Below are 17,204 nucleotides of genomic sequence, written 5' to 3' on the forward strand. Positions count from 1 at the left end.
ACAAATCCAAATAGCATGTTAAAATTGTTATAATTATTAACAAATTATGTTTTATGAGCAATATTTTTTTTTTGTCCTCCAGCTACTACTTTGAAAATTGCTTTACTGTGGCCTCTGAATCTATTTTTTTATTTATTTAACGTTTTATTTATTTATTTTCACTTACTGTTACTTTTTAAATTTTTGTAAAAGCTGGGGATGGGGAAATCGCCCTCTCCAAGAAATTATCATTTTAGGGAAATAGAAAAGTATGATGATCATACTATTTCAAAAAAAAAAATACAAAAAATTAACTTTGATTTTTCAAAAATTAAAAAAAATTGAAAAAATTATATGAATTTTGAACTGCTCAGGTATGTTAATTAACCAGTAATCATATGCAAAATTTGTGTGAAATTTGGTTAAAAATCGGAAGATCTGTCAAAAATGGGTTGAGAAAACGCATCCGAGCTGCAGTAGTTGGCGAAAAATTTGGTCGCCAAGAACAACATCAACATACTTGTGAAACATAGTGACAAATAGATCAAAATTTAATTAAATTTTTATTCAAGAGTGCAGAAATATTTATAACCATTTAGTTGTTAAACTTAATTTCAATATTTATCTAAAAATTAGCAAGAATGTGCACCTTATTTAACGAAAAAACGCACTTTTGCATAGCAAACTTTAATGACTAATATATATTTGAAAAAATTAAAATAAAGAACGATTTTACGTACCTGTGAAACGTAATTCGTCTCCCTTCCACACTCTTCTCATCACAAGCGTAAGCACAGCACATTAGCACCATTATTAACAAAAATAACACGCGAGAGCAGACGATGCTTCCAAGAGTCTAGGGCAGTGTTTCTCAACCGACGGGCCGCGGCCCGGTACTGGGCCGTGACATCATTCATACCGGGCAGCGACTGATCTGCCGTTTCCTTTTCCCCCATTCACGTTCCGTTAATCGTGTGTTTGACCGGGCCTTCAACTTACAAAAATGAATGAAACCGGGCCGCGGGCTTCCAAAGGTTGAGAACCACTGGTCTAGGGTGAACACATGGAAAATGGCCGCGGGAGGGGGGGGGGGAAAGATTGTTTATAAGTCACGTGACCTTTACTGTCTGCACCAGAAAAATAGGGTTCCCTCACTCTACTGTATATATTTCTCCTCTAAGGAAAAACCAGGACATTTTTGCCAAAAAGTCGGGACGGCCAAAAATACAGAAAATCTTGAGAGTGTCCCGGAAATACGGGCCGTATGGTCACGCTAAAAATGTTGATATTTGTGTGGTCATTGTTTTTTTTTTTTTTTTCATACATGTTGGTTTGACTTGTCACATTTTTTTTTATGTTTAATGTTTGCGATACACAACGCTTTGTAGTTTCTTTCTTATCCCGAAACTGCCAGTTGTGACCGAAAATAACAATCAAGGTCATGACCCTTAAGCCGGGTTTTCCTAGGAATAGGTTTGTTGCGCAGCGTGAACCGAATTAGACTATTTCGCGCCGACAGAAACGTGTTACATAATCACGCTACGCGTTTGTGTTTTCCCAGCGAGGCGCATCAGATCAGGGCGGCTATATAAAATATATGGCTTTGGCATCAGCTACTCTGTCGTCTGCATGCTCCGGTTTGAAGGGAAGGAAAAAGAGTGAAGAGAATATCGGCAAAACCGCGCGGCGCACGACGCATTTGACTCCTCCAGAAGCAGTCGGCCAATCACGCCCGACGTAAAGCGCTGTCGTCAGGCGAATTGCGCTCTTTAGGAAAACAGTCATGCTGCTTTTCTTACTGGTGAGTGGACGGCGTGTCGTGCTGGACGAATCACGTTGCGCGCGGCACAGGAAACCTGCTCCTAGGAAAACCCGGCTTTACCCCGCCACAAGAGTACGGGTGACAGGGCTGCAGCCCAGTGCCTGTGATTCTCATAATATTTGTGTTTTATCGATATTAATTCATTATAGCGCCCCCCTTCCCCAAAGATCCCAGCTTAGGGGGGTCTCCTGCAGGATTTGCAGCCGGGGGGGGGGTGGAGAAATGTAAACAAAGTTGCCAATCATCGTTGAAAAATCGCCAATGGTGGGAAACGAAACTTCACCACAAATAGAGTGTTTTATTAAATGATTCATACGAACAAGACATTGAAACTTGACAGCGTGTCAGATAAACATCTGCATTTACAGTCATAATTACCCGAACAAAAATAATATGACAAGCGTCAGCTCGTACATCCTGTCAAGTGAACGAATCACAGCTAACGTTTGATAAATTTCAAGTATGTCACAAATAATAAACAGCTTGTGATTCGTCGAGCGCGTTTAACTGGCATAACTCACACATACAGCATCAAGAAATGTACAGGTAGTCTAATCTCTCAGCCAATCAAATATCATAGTGTTTTCTAGAATCTCTGCACGTCATCGTTCATTGTGGGTAGGGTGAAAATAGAAAAGAAGAAAAGGGCCATTACACACAAGCTGTTTGCTGTAGACGTAAAATTCAGTGCAAGGAATATTCGACATTGTTGTTTTCATTTTATCTCTCGACTGAACTGCCATCTTTGAACAGATATCGTAGATTTATTTACTGATCCGAGGAAGCTTTTTTTTTTATACAAATACGCAGCCATGTATCCTTCGCTGATGCGAGATTTCAACGATGACTTTTTCAGGTGAGTTCATTAACTCCCACACTTTCGCATCCGTGTTTGTTATTGCGTCAACAACAACAGTTGTTGTTGTTCCTCGGGATTGTACATTATCTGGGCTGTCTTTTCTATTCGGCCAACCCCCAGGTTGGCTCAAAGTGTAAAACAAAGAAAAAAAAAAACTCATCATACAAGACTAGTTTTGGGTTGGTTGGTATCCCAAATTGTAGAGGGCTTGAGCCCCCCCCCCCTTTTACCACAATGAAATTTCTTTGGGTTATAGTAAGGCTATTCCACACAATTTTCATAGAAAATTATTTCTATATTTGCCGCTTTCAATTTCATCTGTTGAAAAATTAGGCCATGGTTTTCAATAACCTCACCCCTGTTCGCTGCAGATACTCTTAAAAGAAGGCCCTATTTATTATTATTAACTTTAGTTTGTAAGTAACCTATTCTATTAATTTGTGGTTCGGATGATTCTCTCATTTATTATGTGCGTAAAACCTCAGGCTGGTGCACGATCTTGAAATTGTATCCATTACCCCCAAAGCAGAATGTGCCGAAATGTGAGGCGTACGTCGCAGAACAACCAGTGCTGTTGCAGAACAATCTGGAAGAATTTTAAGAATAGTGTAGAAAAACGCTATTATGTATATACGAATTTTTACCACAGAACATTTTCAGTCAGCTGAGTGCTCGTTGCAGAACATCGCAAAACATTCTGCTTTGGGGTCCATAACAAGAAACCGCACAAAAGAAATTGAGTGAGTGACATCAAATACTCTGTAAGGCTAAGTTACATTGAGCGAGTTTAGTAGCTATTTTCTGGTGAGGAAAATAGCTGGTGAACAAGCCAGTTTCAACAAGCGCAGCAAATTTCAGTTGCACAGGACTGGCGTTTAAGCTACATAAAAAATTTCTTTAGCAAAAAAAGTGAAAATGGAAAAAAAAGCTTTAGCAAAATGATGATGATTGATGTCTACCCATTTCAGTATCCCCTGTATGTATTTTTGTGATAGTTGTAGCTATTACTTTCACATTTTAAGATTCTAAGTGGGGCCCTAGGACTGGGTTGAAGGTGTGTCTTATTTGCATAGACTAACGGATTCTCAAGAGTTCTCCATGGGTTCATGTAAAACTCCTTGGAAATTGTTGTTTTTTATTCAAAAGATATTTGCTAATTATGTTAAAATGAAACCAAGGGTTTCAACCCTAGAATACTAACCAATATAAAAATTGTATGTTGACATGCTATTTGTCTATGTTTCTGATTCGTAATATGAAAGAATATTTAATCGCCAGCCAAATTTCACAGGAGACAACCATGGTTTTTTGTTGAAGAAAAAACTGTCATAAATTATATTTTCAGGACCTGATTTCGTCTTTCAACAGGAAAAAAAGTTATGTAATGAATTCAGCAAATTTTGTGCCATCCTTGAGTCCAACCTATCAATGATGAATAGAATATTTTTGAAAGCCAATACCCATTTTCTAGTCGCCTTAGTGGTTTAGCACCTGGCATTTGTCAAATTCTGGATTGGGATACATAAATATCATTGTCACTGTTTGGCAAATATTTATCACCTGACCCGATCCAGCACTATTTGCTAGGGTGACCAGCAGGTTGATCAGAATAACTTAAGGTTTGAACATGTTCCGAATAGGATGATGTTGGGAACATATTGCTGGAAACAGCTATAGTATAATCCCTTCGATTACTTTTTTTCTTTGGCAAGAAAAATGTTCTACAGTATGATAAGTTGCCAAGAGCGAAACGGCTATGTGCTTCTGGACGTCTTTCTTGGCATGAAGAAAATTGGACAGAGGGATAATACTATGGCTGTGAGAATAATAAAATGTTGACAAAAAACAATGAAAAACTGTTTTTGAACTAGGATTGAGATGAAAAATAACGTCCTAGACCAGATACAGAATCAAAATGAAAAAAATCATGATTTTTTCCTTCAAATAATGGTCTCTCCTGAAATATATTCTCTGGAATACAAATAAAAACACTGACACTCTTTTAAATAATGCAATGGCTAGAGCAATCAAAGCTCTCTGGGTTCAATTAAAACGTGATTGCAGGATCAAAACTATAAAAGCATAGTATGCAAGTAACACGAATGTGTAACCTGAGAAAGCAAATTCAAAATCAGATATTCCAACAAAAAAATAAATTTAACATTCTGGAAAAACAGTATGTACACTAAAAGTACAAACTATGAAAAAAAGCCCTCGGATGCTAACCAACTGAATTGATTCAAACTCCCACGCTCTGTACAAAAGCTTATTACTATGTCTAAAGATGAAGTCACCCCTAAGGGGTTTCTTCATCTTTAGACTATAACAGATAATAAAGTAAATGGCAGTCCCAAAGTGCCAAAGGAAATGATAATAGCCATCGTGAAAAAAACAACGGAAGAAAATGGTCAACCATCGCTGGCCAGGAAGAAAAGCGCCAATTAGCTGGAAAGAAAATTTGCCAAATAAAAAAAGGATTTACATTAGCTGTTCCTATCAATGTTTTGGCATAGTGATAAACTAGGTGACAAGAAAGTAAACGTTCATTGGGAAGTACCCCGTGCTGGAAGGTTTTGGTAGTTTATTTTCACACACACTGACATAAATTCCCAAATTTCTGTGTCGCCGCTGTTTCCAATTTGACGACACATAAATAAATTCCATTTATTTTTATTTTTGCTCGCCATAGATTTTACGAGTTTTGATTATTGTAACGTGTAAAAAAAATTTTCGATTGCTTTTTTCCTGTCTGAAGTTTTGTTTTATTATAATATGTCTTATGTGTTCTGTTACAGCGGTCCTATGGAAAGCATGAGAAGAATGGAAAACATGATGGACAGCATGATGACCCCGTTCGGTGGTATGTTCCCTCAGATGGGAATGCCGATGCTCGATAACAGGCAAGCCAGAAACAACAACAGCCTGATGCCATTTGGTTTTGGACGAAGCCTCTTTCCAAGCATGGATAATATGTTTGCTAATTTCGTAAGTAATACATTACTACACGTTACATAGTTGTAATATTACATAGTTTTATGTTATGTTTGTCAGGTTTAGATTGATATGCTAGTTCAATTTTAGTTTTATATATGTGGGTGGAAATATGTGTGTTGCTGGTTAAAATACTTTTGTACAAGGTGTTGTATATAAAGTCAATACGGTAAAACCCTCTCATGATGGTCACCCTTTATGGCCGAATAATTTCCTTTGGATAATGCATTTTTCAAACCCCTGATTAGCATTGCCCCTCTTTCACAATTTGTTTGTCCCTTTAGTGTCTGTAGTAAAAGAAGGGTTTTACTGTAGATACTTTTGTGAAAGGACATGAACAACCGGTTTATAAATCTGTTGGGAAAGACAACCGGAAGAAAAACACAAGAATTTATAGGACCAGAAGACCTAGTTTATTAAATTAAGTATCAAGTTTCCATACTCAAGTTCAAATTTCACGTTATTGATTATTAATCAGATTTCTATATTCAGCAGTTTTGAACTTGTCTTATTATAACAAGGAAAAGTTTTGACATTCTGTGCATACTTGGTAGTTGTCACTGTGCTCTTGCAACATAACCTGTGGGCACATCGATAATTCATGGAGCGACCGTTGAATAATCATTAAGTAAAACTCATTACACACTACTCAGTGAACCATGTCACCCCCAAAGCAGAATGTTTTGCGATGTTCTGCAACAAGTTCTCAGCTGACTGAAAATGTTCTGCGGTAAAAATTCGTATACAAATATACAAATAGAACGTCACAACAGACAAAATGCCCAACGAGGTGGCTGAGAAAAAGATGCCCATAAAAATATGGATGTCATATACTTCAAAAATATAGCAGCCCAATTAAAAATGCAATTAATTAAAATTGTAAACAATATATACACATGATGAAATATACAATGCCCATAAAGAATACTTATGGTTGTCTTATATGGCGGAAACATAATGGCGTTTTTTTACACTTTTCTTAAAAATTCTTTCAAATTGTTCTGCAACAGCACTGGTTGTTCTGTGGCGTACGTCGCACATTTCGGAATATTCTGCTTTAGGGCATGTCACATTGGAATAGTGTGTAGCGGCCCTAGGTGATTCAGAATAGTCTTGGTGGAAGTGGGGAAAATATCACATGACAAGGTATGAGGATGATGCAAATTGGTCTAGAATCATTGGTTTGAATAAAACTTCAAGGCGGAAATGTGAGCCAGTCTCCCATTTTCAGACGATCCTTAAGATTTGCTGCATTTAAAAAAAATCTTAACTGTTCAGCTTTTAATTCGTTTTGATCTATGTATAGGTAGAAAGAGGGAAATTAGAGTTTCACACAGTTGCCGACCAGTAGCGCTAACGCCCTTCCTTTGGCCACCACTTCAGTTTTTGTCAAGATTGGCTTTTCCCACGGTAGGAATCTAATTCGGATGACTTCATTTTCCAGCAGGGTGGGGCACCATCTCACTGGAGTTTAGTCGTTCAAAAAGTTTTTGAACAATCACATTCCTAAACGATGGGTTGGCTATATGGGACCTGACGATTCAGTTGAACATCACTGGCCTCCAAGATCACCGGACCTCAGTGTGAGATTTCTTGTTGTGGGGGGTTTATAAAGGACTGTTTATGTGCCTCCCTTTCCAGTTATATTAGCCGAACTGAAGATACATTTAACAGCAGCAGTAGATGCAACCATGCTCGCAAAAGTTTGGGATGGATTTGACTACCGTATAGACATATGCCATGCATCTCAAGGTGGATATATTGAGCACCTTTAATTTGGTTTGTAAGAAAACTTACATGATTGGCCATGTAATATGAAATTAATCTTATAAGTGCCTGTTGAATATTTTTCGTAATATATGCATTTCAAATTGGATGATTCTTTTTAAAACACCCTGTATTGTAAGAACAATGAATAAGTTGCAATAGGTTATTTTATAAAACCATAAAGCAGGGATTCTCAAACTGTGTGTGATGTGTCAGCCCGGACAAAGGTTTTTCGAAATGATTCTTTATCGAAGTGCTTTGGGGAGACATGAAAAAGCATTGATTACAGAAAGGGGCACAGTGAGTGGGAAAAGTTATGCCATTAAATTTTCATGTTTTAAATTTGTAAGATTTTCCCCAGGCTTGTTTTTCATAATTTAAGACCCTCAGCAAAATATAAATTTTTGGGGCCCCTTACGTATATATTTTTTGAAGCAGAGGAAGAAAGTAAGCCCATGCCTATGATACAAAAAGCAGCCAATTTTGAGGTCGTGAAAATTTGTTGATCCTGACCACATGTCCCGTTTGCCCTTGGCGAGAAACATGCTCTGTGTTTTTCTAAAAAGTGAATGAGAGCTCTTGTGTAAAAATTTACCTGCAGTAAGTGACAGGAAGTCGGCTATTTCTAATTGCTTTCTGAATTTCTATTGAAAAGAATGAAATCATTTGGTTTTTTCATTTTGCTTTCAGGCGCAGATGAGCCAGGATCCAAATTGCCACAGTTTCTCATCTTCATCTGTCATGACGTACACAACTGACGAGTCTGGCCGGCCCCAAGTGTACCAGCACTCTGCCTCAACCAGAACCGCTCCTGGTGGGGTGAGTAATTTCATTAAGCCATGTTTGTCAATTGCGAGCTTTAGTCTCATGATAAAGTTTTTTATTTTAGGATTTCAATTTTTTATAATTTGGAATGCTTGTATTTTTGTTTATCTGACAGGTGAAGGAGACTAGAGAGAGCGTCCAGGATTCACGATCAGGTCTTCAGAAGATGGCCATAGGACACCATCTGGAAGACAAGGCTCATGTGATTGAGAAAAAGAAATACAGGTTCACGGGAGAAGAGGAAGAGAATCACGAGTATGTCAACCTTGACGATGGTAAATAACATAATTTTTCTTGGACATTAAATAGCATTTGGTACATAGCACTTGCGAGCTATCATACTTATTGAGGTGGCAATACAGTTGAATACACTCAGATCTAAGTTTTTCCATGTGTGTCTCTTGGATTTTGTATTGCGTTCTTAAACTGAATAACTTTGGGAAGCTGTAATGTGAGAGAAATTTCAAACTGGTTTCCAATTAACCATTTTCATTGACACTGTGCAATCGATAACACTATGATGTAACAAAAAAAATTCTTCCAAGATAAAAGTAATTTCTTTGTTTGCTTAGCCTGAATAATCGTGAAAATTATTCTCTCAAACTTTGTTTTTGCTGTGAGGAGATTGATATTCGTGAGTGTGAGTTGGTCATTTACCATTGGGTGACTGAAATATCAATGAAAAAAAAAAAAAAATGCTTGCGCTGATAGTAATTTCAAAAACTTTTAGAATATGTCATGCATCTAGTTGTTTTAATTAATAGGAGATAAAATTTTGATTCTAAACATAATAGGACTACCATTTTTATTTCCATGTCATCTTTACGTTTTAGCTCCCAAAAATAAGCCATGGTATTTCTACCATTTCACCCTTATATACACGCTCCAAATTGAGAATTCTTTGAAGGTGCTCTTTTTGTAAGTACCTCTACTTTCTTTGAATTTTTTGAGATGAGGGTGGAAGATGTGATGTACCATTTAGTGAAACATTAGATATTTTATTTTTGTATAAACTTGTTTTTTTTGTTTTCCACAAGCTTTTTGATCCAGGGATTGCCTTAGAATCCATTAAGCATGTGAACAGAGATATCCCAAGCTTATTTAACTGTCTTTGACTTTTTTTTTTGGGAAGTTCTTTGTATTCCTCATTCTTTACTGTAATTGTAGTACATATATGGCGTATTGCACATCTGCCATCCTCATCTCAAAATTCAAAGAAAGCATTTGTGCTTACCCAAAAGAGCACGTTTGCCAAAGATTTCTCGATCTGGGGCATCTATATAAGAGGCCACTTTAAAAATATCTTTGCAATTATTTTTAGGAGCATAAAAATGGAATATGAAATAGTCTATATGGGAACAAACATGGGAAAAAATACTATTTTTTTTTAAAATTTCAACTCAAATTTTTTATTTTTCATTAAATAAGTCTTCTACCTATGTAGGCGACTTATAAAAGTTATTTAGTTTTTAAAATGACTATCAGTGCGAAAATTTTTTTTTTGGCCCTTTTCAATATTTCATTCAGCCATTGGTAAATGACCAAATCACAAAAACAAAGTTGATATCACACAAAATTTAAAGTGAAAAATTGCTGTATTCAGTCCTTTATTAGTCAAAAACCATTGGAAATGTGGTCTGCTAACAAAGAACAAAATTATGAATGAGGGTGAATCATTCACTGGCCCCCCCCCCCCCCAGAAGAGATATCATTCACCTGTATATAATTTTGGTTTTACTAAACTAGTCAGTATTTTTTATTAACAGAATCAATATAATCACTCTTGAAATACCCTTTAACTCTGTTGTTCTCAAAGTCTCTCTCTCAGCTCCTTAAGATACCTCCAACCATTGTCAGGGAGGCCACATTGACTTGTCCTTATTAATGTGTCCCTTATTGCCTCTATTCAATATAATGTATTCTTTGTGTTAGACTATTCTGGTGAACCGTGAATACATGTTCGCCAAGGTGAGGGAACCACAGAAGCCAGAGACTTGAGAATCACTACTACTAAACCACACATGCACCTCGTCCATATTCCTCTGCGGAACCTCTAACGAATTGGTACATGCGGGAATGTGCTTGTGCGTGTAGTGAAACCTGACGTGAAGTTTGTTTCTGTGTAATGCTGGTTATGTGTAGTGCTGCCATCTGCCACCAGTTTTTCTAACCATGAGTGAAGTGTAATGATTGAATAATTTATCGTTGTAGGCCTGTTGCTCTCTGTGGCGAGACTTTTTAACGGGGAGATCGGCTCACATTTGCACCTTGAAGTTGGGAACCATGGGAAACCAACTTCAGCTGACCACCACTGCGGTGGGATTCGAACACGGATCCTCACGATGAGAGTCACATCATTATGACCACTCCACCACCACCACCAGAGCGCCGGCTTGAGAATCACTGCCATAACTCATAGTTCTTTCTCACAAGTCTTGGATGTTAGTTATTCAGTTACTGAGCAACACGTAGGTCTGTACAACTACACAGGCCCTACCTACATTGAAGATGATAAAAAATATGGATCCCTCTCTCAGTAATAGCAAAACGTACCTGCCCTTCATCTTTGAAAATGTATGGGAAAATCTAAATTATATAATGATATAGCTGAAATTATTCATCCCACAAAGTTTCCTATTGATGAAATGTTTTCATTAAATAAATCCCCTATGTTATTGTGTACGAGAACGTCATAACATATAACTAAACATTACTTTAAATCGTTTGGGCACAGGGGCGCTGGAAACTAAAAATGTATTTCCTGAAATGGGTACCAGTGGGACGATTCCGAACAGTCGGTAATACACATGTTGATATATACTTGAATTAGAACTAGTATATTATGAACTCGTGAGTACCTGAGGCATCTAGCACTCTTGGATGTATAAGAGGGTATGATGGTGCTTGCAAGCTACAGGTTAAAGATGCTTTTTGTAATGCATTAGATGTAGTAACAGACGGGGGAGGGGGTGTCCTACAGCTGATCAGTAATATTAGAAAATTGGCCATTGGTGAGAAAATTTGATTTTAGCTTTAGAAAATTTGTATTTAGCTTTAGAAAATCATTGCACAAAATAAAATTAAAAAAACGAATACCTATTTGACGAAAACTCAAAATTTAAAAATTCAATATCGTTTCCCATTGGTTGGAATACCCAAATTTCAGGATTTTCAGATTTTTTTTTCAACAGCGACTGCAATTCGTGCGATCTATATGCAGGGGGTCTGTCTAGCTAAAATTTAGATCTATTTTCCGGACTCTTAATACAATTCTGGATCTAAAAATGGATTCTTCGCAAAATAAACATTAATGAAATATAAATTTGGCATTTAATTTATTTTGTGATTATTAACTAGATTATTTTGCTTCCCACAAAATTAATAATTCTTTTTGCAAAAATGAGGAAAATTTCCAAAAAGAAAAAACAGTATCCTGCAAAAAAGTCTGGACAGACTACCATGTCTTTGTGCGTGTTTTTTTTTTGTAACCTTCCGGGAAACAAGACTTATAGCAGAATCTAGAAGTATTGCCGTATCAAATCTTGCATGCATAATGTTGTTTTTGTAATTAATGTTAAGTTTTAACATGAAATGTGTTTTATACTATTTATATGTATTTCTTGCAGAAGAGGCAGATGCATTTGATTCTGAATGGCAACAAAAGGCCCAGTCGTTTCAGTCTCGTCATTCTGGACATCCCAGCATTGGTTACGGGTCGAGATATAGGGAAAGAAGTCCTGACCCAGAGGTTCTGGCTATCACTGATGGCTCAGAGTAAGTTTTTTAAAATTTGTTAGCCATAATTATTGTTACCGAACCACAATCCTTTATATTTTTCGGGTACAGTCAACCCCCCCTGTTTGACAATGAATTTCAAGGGACCTAAAATAAGGTTTGCTGTGCCTGTAATAAAACATCTTATTGGGATGGAGACTAAATATTTCTTTATTTGTGGGTTCGACTGTACTGTGAGCACTGTATCGGGATAATGTTTTAGTGTATAAATATTTTCATCTTGATAAACTTATAATTGTGTGTGAAACTAAATGCAAATTAAGTCATTCACATACCTGTTATAAATACAGCATGCATGTATTATGACATTTGAAATTCATAGAACAATGATACTTTCCCAACAGTCTTTGACCCTTTGTTCTCGAGCATTCTAGTGCTCACTGAAACACTATAGGATCTTTGTTCATTCGTGATGTCAAGCTTCGCAAAATATGGAATCCCCAATTAGATGCTCCATAAAAAGGAAATTTTAAGGGTTGAGATGAAATTATGCTCATATAAGACTGAAAATGGCAGGTCGTCATATGGATGCTGTCCTGCTGCTGATAGATGCATTGCCAGCGTTTCTTTACCTGTGCATTTCTGGGGTCCTCAAATACTGTATGGGGTCTGCTGCATCATTTTCATTCACTAGCATTACATGAGTGACACATTTAGTGCTGTAAAATTATAATTTATTGCACCCAATTTGTATACGTAAATCGCACACAAAATAATACATTTTGGATTTTATGGGGGCTGCTCCAAATTAACCATTACTCCAGGTGGGGGGGGGGCAGTCTGTATAAAATTGATCTTTACTCTTGGAGATCCGCATTTTCAAAATAGTTGGGATACATTGGCATAGATGCTTATGGCACTAAACACATTGAAGATCCCTTTCTAAAGTGGGTTCTTACAAAATCCTATATTTATTTGGTCTTCGGACTATAAACATTGGGCATATCTATCTTAATATATATTGATTCAATCTTTCAAAATCAGTTACGGCACCAACTTCCCTTCAATAGCAAAATAACAAAAGTTATTTTGCTATTGAAATTGCTAATTTGTTATTGATTTGCTATTTAATTGCTAAAACAATAACAAAGCAAGATAAAGGATGTGTTAACTGCATAAGGGTGGATTCACATCTAATGACACTGTGTCGTGTCAGACACAGCAACCATTCTTTAACATAAAAAATGTCTGCACAGCCACGATACAATAGATATTATGTTCATTGGCTTTATGTTAAAGGATGTGTCTGACACGACACTGTGAGTGTCTGTAGATGTGAATCCACCTTAACTGTGAAGTCTTAGATTTTCTCATTGACTCCAGAAAAATTATCACAGGTCTCAATTGAAAAAAAATTACTTTCATGGGAGGTTATTTCCAAAGAATTCACCCGGTGCCTTTGATTCCTTTTTCCAAACCACCAATAAGTAAAGTAAAACTATAAACATTTTACCAAGTAGTTAAAATGTTTCATTTTCTGAAGGAAAAGGCAAAGTTCACCAAGTATCCAGCATGAATTTAGCCTCTTGACAGCCGAATCGGTGAGATGACGTCTCTTTTGTCACCATACGTCCCTTTTTGAATAAAAGGTTTGGATCATGTGTCCATATGTCCATTTTTAAGTTAAAAAAATTGGTATCAACTTTGCACCATGGTATGTTACTAGGTGCACCTACACAGCTGTCGAACAACATATCTGGAAGTTTGAATCTAGCCTGAAACACCATGACCATCAGCAGTGGAACATAGTTGGTGCAAGAAGCCCACACAGTACAGTGGGGCTAACCAGTGCTGTCTCAACTCATAGGTCCACCCGGGCACCTCAAGAAGAGTAGCGCCTTAGAAAAATAAGTAGTTGAATTTTTCAACAATTTACCAGGTAGGGCCTCTGAAAAAAATCACTTAGCCGGGGGAATGTAGGAAATGATGAATAAGAGAAAATTTGACTGGAGTGGGAGAAGAGTGTCAAAATCCATGCAGCCCAAGGGTGGCAAAATCATTAATCTAACTCTGGTTTGATTGTCTAAAGTAGTTTTATCGTGGTCTTGTATGTGTACTTTACAAGCTTAATTTTAATGTCTGGACAGTCATGTGCATTCATACATGTCTTCTTGCCTAATGTTTAGATATCTGACCATTTATCAAACCTTTTACAAATAGGCTATAGCAATTCAAATTTTCTTTTTTGATCTGTTTGGGGCCTTTTTGTTTTCATCTCAAGTGAATTTTGGTGATCGAAACCAATATCTATTTTCTCTCTTGAAGGTATGTTCCCACAGCTGCTGCTCATCCCAGGGTGTCTCCCAGCGATCATCATGCCGGTCTCCACAAGAAGAAGGGTGGGCTGTTGAAAAAGAAAGGGAAGAACAACAACTCGCCCAATCGCAGGCCAGGAAGGAAATCTCACGAATGAATCGTCCTGTGAATATGAGTCAAGAATATTGAACTCGTAGAGTTCACATTTGTTCCATTTCTCAAGTATTTAAAAGTAAATGTTTGTATGAGCGACAGAGAGAACACTTGCACTCTTTTATCTTATTATTCCTTCCCCCGAGTTCTGTGGTCCTTTTTTTTGCGCAAATGTTCATGTATGTATGTATTCTAGAAAACAAAATATGCAAATATTGTCAAACAGCTATCCTGCCCGTTTAATTGTACTCAGATTTATTACTTTTATTTTGTCTTTGACATCGTGTACTTGAAATACATAGTAGTCACTCATAATGCGATTGATTCCTGTTTCATGACCATATACTTAGTGTGCTGTAAATGGTTCTTTTTGTTTTTTCTTTTTTTTTGTAGATTTACCAATAAATTTGTCGATCGGGTATGTTTTCTAACTGTGTGGGGTTAATGCTTGGATCGGGTAATTTTTTGTTGACGCCTCCCATCAGTCAAATTAAGTTTCATTTCAGAAATTTTTTTCTGAGTGTTATGACATTGCTAGCCTTAAATCGTGAAATCTGTGCTTTAGATTAATTCTGCAGGAGTATATTCTGTGCTGTTAGTCTAGTAGTGCTAATATCTAACTTCCTGTGTAGGAAAATTCATTGCCAACAATATTGCTTCTAAGTTCGACATAACTGTTCACCTTTAGGAAAATTCATCGACATAGTGAGTGAATTGGTGACAATAAGGGAGTAGGTAAACTAATGAGCAAGTCGGGGAAGTGAGTGAGTCGCTAATTGCAGTCATTCACTTAATTGTCTATGTGGCCACTTACTGTCGCTCACTCATATGGTTACCCACTTCTGGTTTGCTCATAGTCACTGGCTTATTCACTAGTTTACTCATATGGTCACTCAGTTGCTCATTCACTCAGTGGTAACAAACTGTTGGTGAATTTTCCCAGTGGTGAATTGCGTGCCAACGAATTGTCAATGGATTTGCTATAAATTATAATTTGGCATTGAATATGTAGGGTGGAAGACAGGTGGCAGCACTTCCTCAAGCCCAACATGCATTATTTAAAACGACTGTCTTCATGGTATGTATGCAACACATACTGTGGTTTCCGGCATGCACCAATTTCTTAGAAAAATTTTCAGATTAATGTTTACACACACACACAGGGCACGTGTGTGGTGTAGTATTAAATATGCTATGAAGTTGGTTCTGTGGTTCCAAACTGTGAGGCTCGAATATGAGTTGATCTCCCCTTTTAAAAAGTCTCGCCACTGAGAGAAACAGGCCTGCAATGGTACAATTATTCAATCATTGCACTTCACTCCTAGTTAGATAAATTGATGGCAGCAATACACATAACACAAGCATTACACAGTAACAAACTTCACGTTAGGGTCACAACACGTGCATTCAAACATATATCAATTCTGCAGAGGAATGTAGACTACCGTATATACTCGTGTATAAGCCGAGTTTTTTTGTGGAAAAATTCGTTCTTCAAGTGGAGGGGTCGGCTTATACTCGGGTCAGTTTTTGATGAGAAAATATCGACCCCGCACAATCAGTCATTTTTATAGCAGTGTTCGAGAAACCGGCATTATTGGTATGGGATACGTTCAAACCCCCGAAAATGTCAAAGACGAGGCAAAGAAATCGAAAACATCATTGACTTTGATACCAGGTGAGCTAACGAAGATTGTAAAGCCTTATGTAAGCATCAACAAGCCTTTCAAAGACTATTTGAGTGATTTGTGAATCGAATGGATGAGTTCCGATGATAAAAAAACTACAAAAAGTGGGGCCTTGAAGAAACCTGACATTGGCCTAGTGTGCCAATGGGTACATGAGGCGTGGAATTCTGTTTCCTCCGAAATTATCATCCGATCCTTCAAAAAGTGTTGCATCAGCAATGCGATGGACGGAACTGAAGATGATATCCTCTTTGAAAGTGACAATGGTTATGACAGCGTACCCATCATAGGGGCGATGCCACACTTTCTATGATGATCTGATGGATCACGATGAGCTTGGAGACTCAGAAGAAACGGTTTGAATCGTTTTCTGTTGTAAATTTCCGTAAGCTATTCATTTTGCATGGGAATATACGAATTTTTTTCTCTGAAATGCACGGATTTTTTGGGGTCGGCTTATACATGGGTTTTCAATTTATTGCGGTTTCGGTGGTCCTGAAGTAGGGGGTCGGCTTATGTACGAGTATATACGGTAGGTTCATGTGTGGTTTAGTAGTAGTAAATGTGCTATGATTTGAATGATTTCAAGGGCTGTTTGACCATAGTCAGTGAAACGAATGTTTCACCTGCATGAGTATTTTTGGGAGTCATTATTGTTGAAGACCGGTCATCATTCGTTTGGCAAAGCACTGAGTGTATGAGCTTTTGCATGGTGGCCCAAACACCTTGAAATCCCATAACAATGGCAGTGAAAGAAAATTCATGTAATGAATGGAAGTTTTCATATATGTGTTATTGGTGAATGTATTGTACACCAGTGAAACTTTCATGAAGTGATAATTCATGTCGTATTTGTGCCACTGAGTCGTGAAGATTGAACACTTGTATTTGTGATGTTAAAAAAAAATATGTAAATCATGATAACACAACTGCATGTTGACTTTTTTTTTTTTAAATTGAGCACTGTGCCAATTTATCGTATATTACAAATTCTGAGTAAAGTGTGATGTTTGAATATTAGTACTGTTGTGTGGGCCTGTTGCTCTCTGTGATAAGACTTTTTAACGGG

General features: G+C 37.2%; 1 protein-coding gene across 1 annotated transcript; it reads left to right on the forward strand.

Annotated features, from left to right (window-relative positions):
* The first annotated feature begins 2,394 nt into the window (after window positions 1-2,394).
* Window positions 2,395-14,868, forward strand: LOC149078080 (myeloid leukemia factor 1-like). The gene is made up of 6 exons (XM_089241674.1): window positions 2,395-2,657; window positions 5,456-5,645; window positions 8,109-8,237; window positions 8,359-8,518; window positions 11,870-12,017; window positions 14,304-14,868. Exons 1-6 carry the CDS (start codon window positions 2,614-2,616, stop codon window positions 14,449-14,451), a joined length of 819 nt encoding a protein of 272 aa, XP_089097800.1. The 5' UTR covers window positions 2,395-2,613; the 3' UTR covers window positions 14,452-14,868.
* The last annotated feature ends 2,336 nt before the right edge of the window (window positions 14,869-17,204 follow it).

The sequence above is a fragment of the Pholcus phalangioides genome, unplaced genomic scaffold (genome assembly GCF_987345545.1).
Source record: "Pholcus phalangioides strain wild (caught in Gottingen) unplaced genomic scaffold, Ppha-v1.0 ptg000014l_1, whole genome shotgun sequence".
Taxonomy (NCBI): Eukaryota; Metazoa; Arthropoda; class Arachnida; order Araneae; family Pholcidae; genus Pholcus; species Pholcus phalangioides.